The sequence below is a fragment of the Acipenser ruthenus genome, chromosome 8, assembly GCF_902713425.1.
Source record: "Acipenser ruthenus chromosome 8, fAciRut3.2 maternal haplotype, whole genome shotgun sequence".
NCBI classification, from domain to species: domain Eukaryota; kingdom Metazoa; phylum Chordata; class Actinopteri; order Acipenseriformes; family Acipenseridae; genus Acipenser; species Acipenser ruthenus.
The window spans coordinates 15,566,984-15,582,372 of NC_081196.1; the positions used below are offsets into that span (position 1 = coordinate 15,566,984).

General features: G+C 37.3%; 1 protein-coding gene and 1 long non-coding RNA gene across 28 annotated transcripts in view; one reads left to right on the forward strand and one right to left on the reverse strand.

The window, feature by feature from the left end:
• The window catches only part of LOC117972866 (neurobeachin-like), a 355,091-nt gene that overhangs the window by 140,397 nt on the left and 199,305 nt on the right, over nucleotides 1-15,389 (forward strand). For all 27 annotated transcript variants that reach the window (XM_059028569.1, XM_059028575.1, XM_059028571.1 and 24 more), the window contains exons 14-21: nucleotides 1,029-1,108; nucleotides 1,735-1,797; nucleotides 3,324-3,421; nucleotides 3,945-4,037; nucleotides 5,537-5,645; nucleotides 6,435-6,516; nucleotides 6,774-6,897; nucleotides 7,555-7,747. In XM_059028569.1, coding sequence (XP_058884552.1) covers nucleotides 1,029-1,108; nucleotides 1,735-1,797; nucleotides 3,324-3,421; nucleotides 3,945-4,037; nucleotides 5,537-5,645; nucleotides 6,435-6,516; nucleotides 6,774-6,897; nucleotides 7,555-7,747 — 842 coding nt within the window. The remainder of the gene's footprint in view (nucleotides 1-1,028; nucleotides 1,109-1,734; nucleotides 1,798-3,323; nucleotides 3,422-3,944; nucleotides 4,038-5,536; nucleotides 5,646-6,434; nucleotides 6,517-6,773; nucleotides 6,898-7,554; nucleotides 7,748-15,389) is intronic.
• Nucleotides 3,287-15,389, reverse strand: part of LOC131737727 (uncharacterized) — a 56,553-nt gene continuing 44,450 nt past the window's right edge. The window contains exon 4 of the long non-coding RNA XR_009329332.1: nucleotides 3,287-3,397. This is a non-coding gene — a long non-coding RNA (uncharacterized LOC131737727). The remainder of the gene's footprint in view (nucleotides 3,398-15,389) is intronic.

Here is a 15,389-nt window from a genome sequence, read left to right on the forward strand (position 1 = left end):
TTTGATCTCAATAAATGTAATGTTTTCAGTACACAGGTATTTTTGCCAAACATACTCATCAGGCATCTGGACAATAGGGTTTCAAAGGGTTAGACATAGAACTATCATTGGGCGCTTCACTAAAATCCCAATAAGGAGTATGCATACATAGTATGGGTTGGCTTCTACAATGGTCTGGGAAAGGATTTCAAAGAAAAAGGTCCAAAGTAAAGCCTATGTAAGATTAGTTTATTTTGTACTAAAGGCAATGTATTCACTACTATACCAGTGTTTTTTCGAATACAGGAGACCTAAATCATTCACAAAACTAACAACAGTTTCACAAATATCAAATGTATAAATAAATCCATAAAAACTGGCTTTATTAGTATTCTTTTAAGACATTATTGGTCTTTGAATATTTCCATTTCCCTACAATGATGTAGTATAGTCGGACCATGTGACTTGCACAGGTACCAGGATGCAGCAGTGTCTTTTGAAATATGTGTTTATTGTAAATTAACAGAAAACAAACAATAACAAAAACGATAATGATAAAACAAAAAGAAAAAATAAAGCCAACTAGAGGTAAACAATCTTAAAACACTGGTTAACTGTCCTTTATATATGTGCCTTTCAATATAGTTGAGGTAACATTGGGTACATCTCTCGGCCCTGCTGTTTCCTCTAGAAAAGTCATGACATTATTTCTTACTTGATTTAGTTGTTTAATAGTTTCAGCAGAACAGTCCAGTGAAAATGAACAAGGCACCGCTCTGTCCCACCGAGCATGTAATCCCCATTGCAACACACTGATAATAAGATTGATGCTGACTTGCGTTGAGCTAGTTGTTGAGTTTCACCTCTGCACCTCTGTGGTGATTCGCTCCTGCAATAAAAATGTTCTGAAAGTAGTGGCAATTACATAGGCCTACACAGTACATACTGTTATCATTAGTGCAGTAGGTTATTAGGTGTCATGCTTGCACATCTTGCATATGCAAAACCAATAAAAAAAAAAAAGATCCTTTTGCCATTTTTCTTTACAGATGGACCTCGTCCACTACAGAAGGAAATCATATCCCTGCGAGCTTTTATGCTGTTGTTTTTAAAACAACTTATATTAAAGGTAATGCTGCAGATCATTGTTTATTTCTGCCTCAATGATTAATAGAAAGAATTTGCTTTTATTCCAGCTTCATTGGATGTCTTTTTTTTTGTTTGTTTGCTGTTTTTAAAATGACTGTTTCTCTGATCGCTTTCTAACTGCTTTTCCCATTTTGAAATGTATTGGTGACCTGAGGTAAAGGGAGTGATGTGCATTTATATAGAGAAATGTAAAGAAACCTAAATACCAATCACATGTAAGTGCTGAGTATAACCAGGAAAGGATAGTTTAAAATGAAGATGTACATCTGCATGTGGTACACCAGGGAGTCAAGTAATTTATTAAATTCATTGAATAATTGATAGAAATGAAACATGAGCTCATCAGAAACCAGCAATTTCTGTTATTGTATCAATTAAAAAGAAAAATTACATTCTTTTGTCAGATGTGGCTATAGAAATATATATCGTGCTATAATATTACTCATTACTTACTTAATGTTCCTGCAAATGGTGACTCCATATCAGTTTTAAAAGTCTTACACTGATACTGTTCCCCCTAGTTCGTATTGTATATAATCACTCCGTCATTTCTTAGATTCCAAATCGTTACACTTCTTCAGTGTTGGTTCTTGTTATTGTTTTCAGGATCGTGGTGTTAAGGAAGATGAACTGCAAAGTATTCTGAACTACTTGTTGACAATGCATGAGGTAAGTCCTTCACATAATCTAACTAGTGGAATTTCTTCATGCTACTGTCTTCAATTGCTACACAAAAAGTAAGTAGTTTCAAATGTATTTTTGTTTTATCCCATGCCAGGTTCTATTGAGCTTATATGGATTTATTATTATGTTTCTTTATAATTTTTTATTTTTTTTTGACCTGTCTTTAAAATTGTATAGGACTGAATAGACAGTACCATTCCATCTTCTACCAAAATAACTTTTCAACTTGACTGGTCCCACTTGCGCACTTTTCTGTATATGAAGAGTTGGTGAGGCCAGCAGAGCTTGAAAGGTCACATTCTAACATGGTTTTAATGGAATGAGGAAGTTCAGTGCTAGGCAGTTAGAATTCTCCAGACAAGTTCAAAGTAAGTTTGGTACATATTGAGAAAAATGATAATAAGTCAGTATTGGAGCATCTGAACCCAGCACTCTCTGGTAAAATATCATGCGAAGTCAAAGGAAAGGTGGAACAAAGAAATGACATGTGATGCTTCATGCACTTTAATGTGATAACAAAAACAATTAGCTTCTGTGACAGGAATCTCTTTAAAAACAGATCATTGATCTCAATGGTGCTTCTCAGTTAAAATAAACTAAATTAGAATCACATGCAGGAAATGTTTATCAAACTTAATTCTGGTACAGTCAAGCCTCATGATTCCCATGATATCTCAGCCCTTATCTCGAATACGATAATATTTGGGGCCCAAGACTTTGATCATCAAGACTTACTCATTGACGCAATTTTAATTATAATACTGCTGTTCTTATGGGGGGATTATTAGTGCTATAATTACTTCCGCGGCATAACATGCTCAAAACTGTTGTCACAAGGAACTGGCAGAACAGGAAATAAGTAGATATTATCTTTACTGCACGTGCACGGATTTCAGATTTTAAAGGGAGAGTTTGTCGATTCTCTTTTCTATCAGAGTTAGATAAAATTTTCTGTCATTGCTTAGATAAAATCTTAAAAACTGTTAAATTACAGAATGTCGACAGAACACCATTAGGTTTAAGCTTTTTTTAATGTAAAAATTAAAAAAAAAAAAAATGTTGGTATTCTGTAATCTTGGTATAACTGAATTCTCAATGAACCATCCCTTTAAAATGTGCAATTTGTGGATGCCCAATCTACCCAATGTCTACTTATTTTCCAGTCTATCAGTTTCCTGTGACACCGTCAGTTTGTCTATCACAGTTGTTGATTTTTTGGTTATTTGGCACTTTTTAAAAGAACAGCATTAGGACAGCAGTGCCACAATTAAAATGGAATCCCAGGTTTGGTACTACATTTAAGTGCAGCTGTGCTTTTATTATAGTGCTTGTTCCAGACATTACAGTAATTCAATGCTAATTTTTTTTTTTTTATGTAGTCTACATTTGCATGCGCTTGTGATTTGAGATGTCAAGTTAATTAAATGCACCATTTTTAAATATCTTGTAGAAGAATGCATCAGTACAGTATTAATGAGGTAATTCTCCTGTCGCTTCTTCATTGTCTGCAGGATGAAAATATCCACGATGTTCTCCAGCTGCTTGTCGCTCTTATGTCAGAGCATCCAGCATCCATGATACCTGCCTTTGATCAGAGAAATGGAATACGGTGAGATCATTTGCACTGTGAAATTGCATAATAATCAGTTATGCTTTCAGAAATTATTTGTGTTTTTCAGGAACATTTGTCTTACTACTGTAAATCCTTTTTTATTTGCATGTTTAGTAGTGCAGTTGCAATACCACAACACTGCCAGTCACACACGTAAACGATTCATCCAGGCTAATGCACCATGAACATCCACACTTGTAGAAGCACCTACACATATACCGAATACTAACGTCAAATCACAATTTTACCCAAACCATTAACTTAATCCTAACCTAAAGCCACTATCAGATTGCTAAATTGCTATTCAGTCTCTCATGCGGGATGATTGAAATAATGTTTTTTATACAAAAGGTAATATTCAAAGTGTGGAAGCTTCCAAAATGCAACCTGCACCTGTTGCACATGCCATCAGTTTAATTTAATAACTATAATTGAATTGAAATATATTTTATACTGAACACTATTCTTGGTAAATGGCTGACAATGGTGGCACAAGTATAAACTTATTTTGTACCTTCAGGGTCATCTACAAGTTGCTGGCCTCCAAGAGTGAAAGCATCAGAGTTCAAGCCCTCAAAGTCCTGGGCTATTTCCTTAAGCACCTGGGTCATAAGTAAGTACATCATTCATTATGGTTCCTACTTACCTGCGCAATGCCTTCACTCTTCATCAATAAAAGTCTAGGAAAGTGTGTTAAATATGCTCATAAATATCAAACTAGAGGGAAACCTTGATATTAAAGGCGGCTGCACACCAGACACGATGCGATCTTTCATCGGCGACAAGATACTTTCATACCTGAACGACACAGATGTGATGCTACACATTTGAAAACTGCCAGATCTATAAAACTAGTCAAAATTGCTATTGACAAAACTATAATCAAGACTGGTACATATTCATCAATATATATGGCAATAAATCATACCATATTATCTTTCATCTCTGTATCTTTATAAAGCTTTGGGTATTTTTCAGCGGCAAGTATTATTTTTTTCTTTTTGGATACTGCTTCACTCTGGTAGACAGACAGTATTTCATTACAAAATGTAACACAGCCTGTAAAACTGGCAACAATCCTACAGGTATTGCTGCAAAACTTCATGCCACAATTCATGCCACAATTTCCCCAGTAGTATTTAAACCCCAGGGAATAAAGGTGACAAATTAGTTTTCCTTTTACACACAATTTTCAAAGAAATATGTTGGGGGGGGGGGGGGGGGGGGGGGTCCAGCAATGTGATGTGTTTGGCCTGCAATGGCTTTCAATTCATGCCCAACAGCAACCATTTCATATTTTGACAAAGATAGTTTCTCAATTACTGTTATGTTTAAATTCAATGTGCAATACTCATGCTGCTTTGAATAAATATGAACATGGCACCTTCTGTTGACTGGTCAACTATAACCAGGCAGATCTGCTCTAAGCTCAAAAAGGTTATTTTGATGTTTCTGCGAGTATGTAATTGCTTTTGAGAGTGTTTTTGTCACAGCGTGTGTGCTTTTTAAAGCTTGTTGCCATGGTCAGATGTTTATTACTACTCCCATCATCTATGGTTTAAAATGGACAGATTTTTTTGTATATTTCATGAGAAAATGGCATTCTCATAGGAAGCTATCTTTGTGGCATGAAGTTTCTTCCTTTGTGTGCATTGCAATTCATTTGACATTCTGTATGTACTGTGCTGCAGTTCTCTGATATAATACAAAATAATGCTGTGAGGATTTTTTTTGCCATTTGCTGGTGTTTATAAATTTTATCACAACAAGGTTTTATAACTCCAAAACAGAAACATTGTACTTAATATTACTTATTGAAAATCTATTTTTGGTACAAATGTCTGGTTTTTAAAGTCTTCAATAAATTCTAAACTGTTGAAGAAAGTAAACTCAATTTAAAGATATCTAGACCATTATATATATATATATATATATATATATATATATATATATATATATATATATATATATATAAAAAAAACTTTACTTCATACTTCATAACGCACCCTGATGCGTCTGTAAATGTCACCTTGACCAGGCGATTTGTTTTACCTTTTTTAATTGTTAACACTTCCTTTTCAGTCACAGTTTTCATGTCACTCAATTTTTCAGAAGGAAGGTGGAGATCATGCATACACACAGTCTCTTCACCCTTCTTGGGGAACGGCTAATGCTTCACACCAACACTGTGACCGTGACAACGTACAACACACTGTATGAGGTAGGAGTGCACAAGGAAAGACATTTGCTTTGACATGACTGAAGTGTATTGTGAGCCACAACTGTGTCAAAACAAGTTTTTATCGTAGGTTCCAGATGGGTTCAATTTTAGCCTTAAAACTGCTTTCTGGACTGAAATATTGTTTTAAGTAAACTATCTTTGAATGAATAAGATAAACAAATGTTATCTTGAAAAATACAGTTGGTTCTATTTAAATATTATAGTGCTGGTTAGACCCTTAAGAAAAGCTGTTCGTGTATCAAGGTTATGAGCCAACGTCTCTCACAGTGCCTGTTAACAAAAAAAAAGAAAAAGTATGTAAAATATAGAAAATGCAAGGAAGATTTTAGATCTACCACTGTCAAGGGCACAATGTATCCAGTATAACTACCACAGATGTTTTCAGCCCAAAACCGTTAGTTAATCTGTAAAAGTTTATCACATTGGTATGCCTTTTTCCTAAAATGCTAGATGATTTATTGCATTGCATAATGAGCTACTTATGCCACCTTGTTATTGCACTTTTTTCTGAAAGGGATAAACATGAATAACAGTTTTAAAATAAGAAATAAGACTATTTACAAACCACTAACTGCTAACTTTATTGGTTCGCTTTCTCTTTTTGCTAATGAAGATTTGGAGTGGAGAATGTAGGGGGGGAGGTGGGGTGTTTCAGGGTGCAGTCAACCTGGTTTTAAATATTAATATAATATGTACAATAAGTTGGACACTTTGGCCCTGTTCAATTGCAGTGACGTAATACCAGTACGTAATGCTTCTATGCTTTAGATTCTGACTGAACAAGTGTGCACTCAAGTAGTGCATAAGCCACATCCAGAACCAGACTCAACTGTGAAAATTCAGAATCCAAGTAAGTACCCAGAAAATGCAACTATATGCTTCAGCACTACCACACTGGGTTTTGAAAATGTGACTTGTTCCAGTATTAATTTAGCCATACATGGATTGTTTTTAGCCCTCCTGGTATGAATGCTTATGTCATAGTTTAAATATACTATTCTTGTTAACCATTGTCAAACATTACATGCTTTTTACAGGTCATTTGCATGAAATAGTGTGATTAAAAATAAATAAATAAATAAAACATTTCTATGGTACTGTTTCCAGTGATTCTTAAGGTGGTGGCAACGTTATTGAAAAATTCAACGCCAAGCGCAGATCTCATGGAAGTCCGTCGTCTGTTTTTGTCTGATATGATAAAGCTGTTTAGTAACAGCCGAGAGAACAGACGGTAAGCAAATCCAATTTAATTACCTTTTTTTTATTTGAGAAAAGCCTTCCATGCAATGACAATTGCCTTCATGAATATAAATAGTATCAAAACCCATTTGTAGCATTGTTATTCTTTAACGCTGTTTTTAAATTAACTGGTAGCAAAATATTAACAGAAAACATATTTCAAAATTTCTTGTCTTCAACCCAGTTAGGGCTATAGACTCAGTATTACATTTCAGCGTATATCAGTGAGGGAAACTTTATCTGCATTTTGATTAAAAAGTGACTGAAAATAAAGTTCACCCACACATTTCTTTTATAAATGTAAAATTAACACTGAACATATTAGAGTTGTTTAGTGTACACAAATAAAGATAGCTCAACAAGTCCTACTAGATCACATTATCTTGAAAGGGTCAGTCTTGTTTTAATAAAATAATATAACAATACTTTCATACATGTGATGCTGTTATTACCAATCATAAATTAATCTGTATGATATATTTCACAACCTTATTTTCTAATTCTAATCCATCTGGTCTAAATTCAATGTGTATAAATACAGTTTGTATAACTGAAGTTTATCTTTCTGTTTAAAAGTTTATTCTCGTGCATGATTGTGCTATCATCAAAATACTGTAAACCAAAGGTGATTTGAACATCCTGTTTCTAGGTGTCTCCTTCAGTGTTCTGTCTGGCAAGACTGGATGTTTTCTCTCGGCTACATCAACCCAAAAAACTCAGAGGAGCAGAAGATCACAGAGATGGTGTACAACATCTTCCGGATTCTCCTGTATCATGCAATCAAATACGAGTGGGGAGGCTGGCGAGTCTGGGTAGACACACTCTCTATAGCACATTCAAAGGTAGGTATTCCTTCTAGAGATGTGCAAACCGGTTCCTTTGAAACCAGGTACCCGGTTCCTGCTTTGGAACCAATGAACCGGATACAAATACCAAGGATCCGGTTCCAGTGAGTACTATTATATTTTTAATAAAACTGATTATTAAAAACATAAAACCATAGAAATGATCAAAGACTTAATTTCTGTCAAAAATACCTTTGATAACTATAATTGGCACGTTTAGAAAAAAACACACACTTAACTAGACTATGTATTTGCGTTTTGTCGTCCTTGTTTTGGACTAATGACTGATTGCAGCTTTAAGTTTAGTTTGACTTATTTTTTGCTCTGTGATTCTTGTGGTCTTTCTATAATGTTTTTTCTTCTGACGTAAACCTGTAGGACTAGTGCTTGTTTATATGTATATAAAATGCCCCACCACCCCCCTGCTCACACATTGACATACGAACATGATTTTCTAAATAGTTTTGGAACTGGAATTGGACTCAAAATACCCGGTTTCAATGACAGATACCGGGTTCAGTCCAAAAATCTCCCCAAATGCACATCAATAATTCCTTCCTGCTAAACCCTGGGGATGAAATATAATAGAGCGCTGCCCTCTTCTGGCATGTGACTGCTTTAACAACTATCATGTAATATTGCACTCTACAGTATTCTATTCAGTGGAGGCTCCTCAGAGGAGGCAAGGGAGGCAGTATGGCAAGCCAGATTATCATTTAGAGATATCTCAAATTGCATTTGAAGATATCTTGAAATATTCAGAGATATCTGTAAATCATTTGCAGCTATCTTTAAATTAATATGTGATATCTGTAAGTAAACCATTTTGAAGAATCTTAATTTCATTTTGAGATATCGCAAATTAATTTTATCTTTAAATAATGTTTTGCTAGCATGGTACGCCAAACTGTCATTTAGAGATATCTCAAACTTCCCGTTCATTTAGAGATATCTCTAAATCATTTTTTCTAAAGGAGATTTTAAAAAGTGACCAGAAAAAAATAAATCCATCACAACAGTAGGAACTTTATTTATTTTTTTCTCCCAAATTTGGAATGCCCAATTATTATTTGTATCCTGGTTCAACGCTGTAACCCCCTGGTGACTCGGGAAACGGAGGCTGGAACACGCGTCCTCCGAAACGTGTTCCTGCCAATCCGTCATTTCTTGCACTGCGGATCCACAGCGAGACCACCAGGCCTGATGGCTCCACTGCAGAAATGCAGTCACAGGGGTCGCTGGTGCCCGGTTAACAGTGGATTCTCCTACTGACCTAAGCCCTCCCTACCCAGGCAGTGCTCGGCCAATTGTGCGCTGCCCCCTAGGAACTCCCGGTCACGGTTGGCAGTGAAATAGCCTGGATTTGAACCTGCGATCTCCATGCTACAGGTCGCATCCTGCACTCCACGCGGAGCGCCTTTACTGGATGCGCCACTTGGCAGCCCTGGTAGAAACATTTTTAAAAGATCTTGACAGAAAGTTGTTGACATTCATGGATGATGGGAGTTGTAGTTTACCAGATAAACTACTATTCCCAGAAGACACTGTGCGCCAGTAAATGCCCATTGCATTGTGACACAGGTATGGTCAGTAAAGTGAGATAAGTTTTCAAAGTTTCATATTATGATACCACTTCCTTTCTCTGGGAACAAATCTAATTGTTGTTGTTTTTTCTGTGTTAGTGTTGTTTGGAAGTCGCAGTTATGTTATTTGAGCTGTTCCCCAGCAGTATTTTGTTTATTTTGCCCAGTGCAGGTAATCTCTTATACTTTCTTTTCACCTGTATGCAGAGATGCCAAGGGTTGACTATCCCAAAGAGTGAGACTTCTAGCCCCAAAGAGTGAGATTTCCAGGCCAAAGAGTGAGACTTTCCAGCTGGTGTGCTATATCGTTGCTTAAGACAGGGCCTCTCCTCTCTGGTCCTTGGGGGACACCCAACAGTCCAAGTCTTTAATCCAACCAGCACTTAATAGTTTATTTTAAAATGTACACTGCTTAATACTGCATATGAAACACTCAAATGTCCTAATTCATACTAAAATCTAGGACATGTGACAGTTCTATATGCAGTGCAAATCAATGTAGATTTTTATATAAACAATTAGTTGCTGGTTGGATAGCTGGAGATCCCTGAGGACCGGAGTTGATAACCCCTGGTTTAAAGCACACAGTCAGCGGACAGAACAAGAAAAATACTCAAAAAATAAACTGTTTTGATATAAAGCAAACAAAAAAAGAAAAACGTTTTATCAATACAACAGTATGTTTATTTTATGTGTGACCTTGTCATAGTGATCATCCATTCAAAACACTTTACAGTACAAAGTCAAATTATTTGGCATATTACGTTTACGGCACACGTGCTACAAATAAGCAAACAGATTTCAAAATAATAAAAGAAAAATAAAATAATGAAACAAGCTGTAACCAAAACAATACATTAAATGAATATAAAAATGAATTAATTAATACAGTTGAAGCTAACAAATCATAGATAAAGGACTCCACATATTTTAAGATTCCACATATTTTAAGTTTCTATCATTTTCACATGAATGTAGAAGAACTGAAATATTTTAAGCATTTTGATTATACATCCGTGGCATGATTGGAATGAGCAGACATAGGGTTTCCTGGCTTGTGCACTGTGTAGGTGGTAACCAAGGAGACGACAGGCCTGTCGTCTCCTTGGTTACCAAAGCTCCATGCCTTTTCAGTGAGGCCCCTGGATGTATTGGTCTCTTGCACGTCTAAGTAAAAATAATTTAAATCTTTATATATAAACTGTTAAATTTGGAGTTAGCATGCACGTAAAGTAGTGAGCCTAACATGCGTGATAAATCTAAATGTACTGTCCCCTTTAATTACAGAGAACGCATTCATTTACTTGCACAGTATTTGACTAATTTACATACCATACCGTGCACACTACATGTATTGTGAGCGATAATTTAATGTGCACGATAATGTCAGAGACTTACCAGTGACCACCATGATATCAAAAGCTCAGCAGTCCAGGCGTATCTTTTCGTCAGTAGCTTATTGTGAAGGTGGAGGTGGCTCAGCAGCAGGACAGGCAGAGGCAACGTCAAGTGAAACTGCATTGCTTACCTTTTAATCTGAACATGTATTCCTTGTCTGATGTAAAAAAAAGCCATTTTCCTTTCTCCTTTAATGCATATACGATAAAGTAGTGCTGTACAATGGCATATTTTTCTTTTTGTTCTGCTTACTTGAGAAATACGGATTGATGAGACATAGCTTAAATTTAATTCCTTGTCGGAATTGCCACCCTGCAGAGCAAACCTGTCCTCTGTGTGGGACATTTAATGTAATTCCATGTGAGCTTTAGCAGGGCTTTTTTTTGCGTACATTCCAGTTTATTAAATAGGTTGCAGTTAAAGCCGAATGACATAATTTAAAATGCCCGAGGGGCAATATTTGGCGGCCCGCCCACCAGTTTATAAAATTGCATTGATGTACTGACTACTGTATCATTTTGGAATTCTTCTTTAAAACAGCCCACCTCTTTAAGATAACATGTGTATTCAGCATGTACAGTCTGCATTGTATGAGTGACATTCCCATTAAGCCAATCACAGCTCACAGAGGTAGTAAAATAGCCAGTCAAGTAGCACACAGGATCCGTTTCCTCACACCAACATAATTTTGATTAGGATAGCGAAGTGAAGGCTTGTTTATACTATTATTTTACTTTGTGTAAAATTTAAAATCAGTAGTGAAAAAGTAATTGGAGATGTCATGGAAGTGATAGGTGGAGGTGGAACACAGAAGATTCCAAAATCGTTAGCCAGATTATTATTATTATTATTATTATTATTATTATTATTATTATTATTATTATTATTATTATTATACAACATCACAATCCTGGTATGCCAAAGTCCCAAAGCTGGTATGTCACTACCATTTGCAGAGCGAAGTCTGATCTTAAATGGAGCAAGGGGAGTATCCTCCTTGTTCCTGCGTGCTGCCCACATGCCCTGGTCTGCCAAGGTGCATCCAGCCCCTGAATCTACACACATTAGAACTATATTTTCTCCCACAAGTCCACAAATGTAGATACCATAAAATGACTGCCCTGATCCAGTTTCATGTAGTGTCCTCACTACAGTACTGCGAATATTCTCTCCTGAGTGTTTAGGAGGCACTCTGTCTGAGGAACATTGAATTTCATTTCCTGTGGGGCCTTGATGACTGTGGCGCAGCTGGGGGCTGGGCCATGCCTCTAGCTATTTGGAGTTTAAAAACTCGGTTACTGCTTGCTTTTTAGGGCACTGCAGGCCCCGATGCCCAGGGTGATCACAAATGAGGCACAGTTGGGAAGGCTGTACGGAACGGGGCTGGTCCTTCCATCTTTGCTGTGCATTTGCTGGGTCACGGAAGGTCTTTGGGCTGCCTGCCTGAATTTGGTTTACAGCCTGTTTGAGCTCCTTGATTTGGTCTGATAAAGTCTTCACAGTCCCCACGTGGATAGTTACCAGTTGGATTGATGTATGAGAGTGTCCCATTAAGATTTGCTTCTACAGCTTGCACTACAGATCCCCTCCTCAGGTCTGGTGATCTTCCTTTTGTGGTTGGCACCACGAACCAGGAACTCTGGGGGTCAGGAATGGCATCCAGGAAGCATTCTAAAGCTCATTCCATTGGATTGCTTTGAGGATATGCTAACTTAGCCAGCCTCAACAGAGCATGGCCATATCCAGATAGCTCCTCGACAGGTCGGCTCCCTCTCAGAACGATACAGCTCTCTACGTTCCGGAGGCATCACTAATTCTCCAAGCTGATGGAGTGCCTCCTCTACGCTACACACCCATCCTCTGACATCTGTCAGGTAGTGCTCCCTTGCTGTTCCATGTGAGCTTAAAAGGAGGAACTCCAACTCTTCTTGTTCAGTCCAGCGGTTCAGCTTGCAGGTTATTCGGTATACCTCTGCCTAGGTGTGCCAATGCTAATCCTTTGTCCCGTCATAGGGCTCAATAGGCAAAATTGGTCGTCTGAGGGGATGCCGAAGGTGTGGATCTGTTCTGCAAAGAGTCTCCCTGGTTTTGGGCAGCCTGAGCTTCACGGGTTGAGCTTATCTCCCATTGCTGTGCATGTGCTTCTACTGTTGTTAAACCTCTCCTAAAATTCCTAGGAGTGGGTTTAGGCCTCCAACCTAGTCACGGTTAAACAGTTCATTAGGCAGTGGATCATTGTGTATCAGAGCATTTACCCCAGTTGTATTAACCCCAAATGCCCCATCTGATTCATTTTTTTTATTCTGTGGCAGTCCATGGTCTGTACTCTATCCCACTTCTAGCACCAGTGCATCTGGCGTTACAATATCAAAACATTGGGCAGCTGGCTCTTTGAGCTCAGCCCACCAAGTGAAGAGTCTTAACTTTAAATGGCCCTTGCTGACAGATTTTTCCATTCATAACCAAGTAATTTAGCAAGATGTATTTATTTCGCAGTAGTGAGTCAGACGAACACATCTGTTGAATTGATTCACAAAACTGAATGAATCAAACAAATCAAGTCACTAAAAAGAATCGAACTGCACATAACAACTAGTTTTCAGACCAGAAAAAGAGGTTTAAATAGCACGCCTATCAGTGGTTAAAGCCTGGTGTCCAAACAAACTAATTCGCTTGCTTTAATGTGCAAAACACGGTGTGAATAAAGCTCATCTCATAATGAATAAAAAAACTTGTTGGAACTTATTTCATATTGTATTTTAGTATTATTATTTGCACTTACTGTAAACTACACTGTATTTAAATATTAAGCTTGCATTATAACCCTGTACTGCCCTGTAACTCCTGTAAGTCGCCTTAGATAAAGGTGTCTGCCAAATAAACTAATAATAACAATATGAAAAGCGTTGTCAGTCAGAATACAATAATAAGATTCTACTGCTGCTGGGGTTTTTTCTGCCTCCCCATATTTTATGGCCACTGATATATAATATGTTGACCTGTTCCTATCCAGTTTTAAATAACTAGCATAACAGAAGCAGAAGTGTTAAAGGGTCTAGGAGCTCTTAAAATAAATGAATCCCCTGGGTCGAATGAGATCCTCCCAATAGTACTCAAAGAAATTAAAGAAGTTATTTACAAACCGCTAACCAAGATCATGCAACAGTCTCTTGACACAGGGGTTGTACCGACAGACTGGAGAATTGCAAACGTAATACCGATCCACAAAAAGTGAGACAAAACCGAACCAGGTAACTACAGACCAATAAGACTTCTATTATATGTAAACTTATGGAAACTATAATAAGCTCCAGAATGGAAAATTACCTATATGGTAACAGTATCCTGGGAGACAGTCTGCATGCCTATAAGAAAGGGAGATCGTGTCTAACTGACCTGCTTAATTTTTTTGGGGATGCAACATCGACAATGGATAATTGCAAAGCATATGACATGGTTTATTTAGATTTCCAGAAAGCTTTTGACAAAGTCCCGCATAAAAGATTAATCCTCAAACTGAACGCAGTAGGGATTCGAGGAAATGCATGGACATGGATTAGGGAGTGGTTAACATGTAGAAAACAGAAAGTAGAAACCTCAAAATGGAGCGAGGTAACCAGTGGTGTACCACAGGGATCAGTATTAGGTCCTCTGCTATTCCTAATCTACATTAATGATTTAGATTCTGGTATAGTAAGCAAACTTGTTAAATTTGCAGACGAGTGGCAAACACTGTTGCAGCAGCAAAGGTCATTCAGAATGATCTGGACAGCATTCAGAACTGGGCAGACACATGGCAAATGCCATTTAATAGAGAAAAGTCTAAGGTACTTCACGCAGGCAATAAAAATGTGCATTATAAATATCATATGGGAGATAATGAAATTGAAGAAGGAATCTATGAAAAAGACCTAGGAGTTTATGTTGACTCAGAAATGTCTTCATCTAGGCAATGTGGGGAAGCTATGAAAAAGGCCAACAAGGTGCTCGGATATATTGTGAAAAGTGTTGACTATAAATCAAGGGAAGTAATGTTATAACTTTATAATGCATTAGTAAGACCTCATCTAGAATATTGTGTTCCGTTCTGGTCACCTCGTTACAAAAAAGATATTGCTGCTGTAGAACGAGTGCAAAGAAGAGCTACTAGAATTATCCCAGGTTTAAAAGGCATGTTATATGCAGACAGGCTAAAAGAATTGAATCTTTTCAGTCTTGAACAAAGAAGACTACGCAGTGATCTGATTCAAGCATTCAAAATTCTAAAAGGTATTGACAATGTCGACCCAGGGGACTTTTTTGACCTGAAAAAAGAAACAAGCACCAGGGGCCATAAATGGAGATTAGATAAAGGGGCATTCAGAACAGAAAATAGGAGGCACTTTTTTACACAGAGAATTGTGAGGGTCTGGAACCAACTCCTCACTAATGTTGTTGAAACTGACACCCTGGGATCCTTCAAGAAGCTGCTTGACGAGATTCTGGGATCAATAAGCTACTAACAACTGTAAAAGGTTCACCCTCGCTCGGGTTCGTTGCCCCTTTAAGAATCTGACCCAGCACACAGAAATTGGATTTTCAGCGCGGTTGCGCAATTTTTTTAATAAACACAAACGTAAAACAAAGTAAATCAAAATAAACACCTAGCTCTACTGAGC